Source organism: Parambassis ranga, chromosome 3 (assembly GCF_900634625.1).
Source record: "Parambassis ranga chromosome 3, fParRan2.1, whole genome shotgun sequence".
Classification (NCBI taxonomy): Eukaryota; Metazoa; Chordata; class Actinopteri; family Ambassidae; genus Parambassis; species Parambassis ranga.
The window spans coordinates 1211740-1214955 of record NC_041024.1 but is presented as its reverse complement, the minus strand read 5'-3'; the positions used below and the strand labels follow the sequence as shown (position 1 = coordinate 1214955).

Sequence of the window (3216 nt, the reverse complement as noted above, 5' to 3'; positions counted from 1 at the left end):
GACTTGTAACTCCATAATAATATCAGAGAAGATTCCATTCCATATCTTTGCTTATATTTCTGTAATTTCTCCTGTTGTGACTGAAAGACAAAAATATATTTCTGATATAAAATAAAAAAGAAATATTTCTAAAGCAGTCTGCAGGATGAACTCTGTGTTTCCAGGTTACTGCGTTGGAAAAGGTCTCTCAGTGTAAACATGATAAGTTGTCATGACTTAAGGCAGGTCCGGTGGTCCACCCCACTCAGGGCTTCCTCTCCTTCTGTTCCATGAACCACTCACAGGGCCCGATGTCCAGTTTGAGCTGGTTCATCACCCAGGGGTCCTTCTGAGCCCCCTCCATGAATTCCTCCAAAGAAATCTGACCTGCACAAGGAGAGCACAGGGACACACACTCAACAACAACAACAACACCACAATGTGAGTCTACAGTCAGCCTGGATGAAATTATATATATGTATATATAGGCTTGACCATCACAATCACAGGAGCTGGACAGACAGCCTGAAATCCGCTCCAGCCCTGCAGTTGACTTACTGTCTTTGTTCTTGTCCACCAGGTCAAATATTTTGTCACAGATGTCGTCAATATTCTCTGTGGCCTCCGGATCATTGTGCTTCTTTATCTTATGGATGATCTTAATTAAGAGGGAAACACAAGAACAGAGAATCTTTTTGTTGCCTGTTTTTTTTTGTTCGTCTTTGTTCATCAGTAAAACTGTTAAACAAATTAACTGCAACAAGTCCAGTCAGGAAATTTCTCCTCGCTACTAAATATTCCACAAATGTCAGTGGTGCTATAACAAAGTGGAGGCGACTGAACGGTGTGTAGAGAGCGCCATGAATCGGGTTTCCGTGGCCGAGCAGCTGCATCCAAGCCGTACATCACCGAGTGCAATGCAAAGCCTCGGATGCAGTGGGCCGCCGCCACTGGACTCTGGAGCGGTGGAGACATGCTCTCTGGACGAATCACGCTACCACCCATCTGGTAATCTGATGGACGAGTCTGGCTTTGACTGGAGAACGGTGCTGGTCTGACTGCATTGTGCCACATTGACAGGAAACCAACCCATGCAGACCAGTGGGTGGTTTCCACACAGACCAGTATCTGCACCCACTGGAGAATAAGCTGGGTGTCATCAGGACCCTACAACTTCAGGCACAAAACCCACAAAGACAGGAGGAAGACCTAATGAACCTGTGGGAGTCCTTCCCAGAAGAGTTGAAGCTGCTATAGCTGCAAAGGGTGGGCCGACGTCATATTTAACCCTCTGGATTAGGAAAAGTGGGCTAAAGGTTAACTGTGTGTTCTGCTGTTAGACCCTCTTCGTGTGCTGTCTGATGGACGTGGACACATAGAACCTTTTCTGAACTCAGTTGTAGTGCGGCCTGTTGTCTCTGTGTCTGCTGAGCTGCTGATCTTAATGCCTTCAGGGTATTACAGTAATGAATCAAAAGACTTTCAAATCCTCAGACAGCGATTCAAACACCTGCAGCCGAACTGAAGGTGAACTGAAGACTTACTTTGATGATGTGTTTCAGTTCCTGCCGGTCCAGACAGCCGTTTCCGTCTCTGTCATAAACTTTGAAGGACCATCTCAGTTTGTCCTCCAGTTTGCCTCGAAGAACCAGATGCACAGCTGCCACATATTCCATGAAGTCTATGTTACCGTCCTGACAGGGAGACGAGGACGGAGAGATGAATGACCTGTACTGATGGCCATTAATGCAGCAGGTTTTTAACCACGTCCTTGTCTCTGTCAGAGGACTCTTACCTTGTTGGTGTCAAAGGATCTGAAGATGTTGTCCATGTATGCAGATTCCTCCTCCGACGAGTTGCTGTTGATTCCGAAGATCTTCTTGAACTCGTGCAGGTGCAGGTTTCCACTGGGACACTCACTGGCGAACCGGCGGTACAGTTCCTGGATGTTTTGAAGCGTCACTTCCCGGTCTGAGGTTCCCTGCGCCTGACCCATAATGCTACAGACAAAGACACAGAAAATGCTCAAGTGTCCACACTGAAGTCTTCATTCATCCCCGTTGGAGTCCATAGTTTGATCCCTCATCCGGCTGCTCTGTGTGGGCTAATTCAAGGAGAATAAATCCAATTGACTCTCAGTGACCTTCTCCAAATCCTTCTGCTGTTTTTTTTTCCCTGAATGTGTCCGTTTCCAAAGTTCTGACAAATCCTGCTCTGAATCAAAAGACTGATGCAGACTAATCACGTGTGCTGATCCGCTGCCTCTTTGATAAGCAACACAGAGCAGATCCCTCGATCAAAGAGACAGAAGTCCCCCAGAGAGTCCTCAGCAAGATTAAATGAGGGATGACGTCAAAGCATAAGCGTGGTCGGGTAAACGTGTTGATCCACCGCAGCCAGTCTGTGTCGGGGTGAAAATCCCCTTGTTTCCTTCTGCTCACCCCCTGAATTAGTTTGTAAGGAAGGAGCGGATAAATTCTGGTCTCAAAATTATAATTTATTAAACAATGAGGCAAATTCTGAGTCGCAGAGCTCTGGGTTGTTGAGATACAAAGAACAAGGCAAGAACAACCATGAACAACAAAGAACAACTCATCAACAACAACTGGACATGTAATTCACACATTGATATACCCCATGGGCGTTCCTGCCTGCCGGCTCACAGGGGCATCTACCGCCCCCCTGCAGACCCTGGTTCATACAGCAACTAGACCATTAGTGTTTACTGCCAAATAAGGTAAAACTTCAATTCCTTAAATCTCATAGGTTGTGAGGCTGATGTAGGGATGACCATAACATGGGGCACTCAGGAGAAAAACACATTCCTTTAGAATCTGGCCTTTATCAGGTCAAAGGTGCTGCTGTCCTTGGCCTGAATTTATGACCATCTCGTACCAACCGGAGCTCTCTCCAGAGAGCAGAAAAACAAGAGAGACAGAGAGAGTCAGCTACAAATCTAAGTTATATGAGAAGAATAACATTCCACACTTCTTAATACATTCAGTATACTTACTTTCATTTTCTATAAAAGTTCCTAACATGAAAACGAATAAAAAACACATTATTGAATAATAAACACTTACAAATATAAATGCATATGTATAAAAATGAATAGGAACAAACTTCAATATATGTGAACACACACTACATGGTAACACAGTGCAAAGTAAATACTTTCACCCTTCATCTGCTGCCAGCTTACACAGCCTGACCCTCCCGCAGAGAGACCGGGTTCCT

At 45.2% G+C, this 3216-nt stretch overlaps 1 protein-coding gene across 1 annotated transcript; it reads right to left on the bottom strand.

Annotated features, from left to right (window-relative positions):
• Nucleotides 1-227: 227 nt before the first annotated feature.
• On the bottom strand, nucleotides 228-2275 carry LOC114433481 (guanylyl cyclase-activating protein 2-like). The gene is made up of 4 exons (XM_028402057.1): nucleotides 1775-2275; nucleotides 1524-1673; nucleotides 538-637; nucleotides 228-366 (listed from the first exon to the last, which is right to left on the bottom strand). Exons 1-4 carry the CDS (start codon nucleotides 1973-1975, stop codon nucleotides 245-247), a joined length of 573 nt encoding a protein of 190 aa, XP_028257858.1. The 5' UTR covers nucleotides 1976-2275; the 3' UTR covers nucleotides 228-244.
• Nucleotides 2276-3216: the final 941 nt, after the last annotated feature.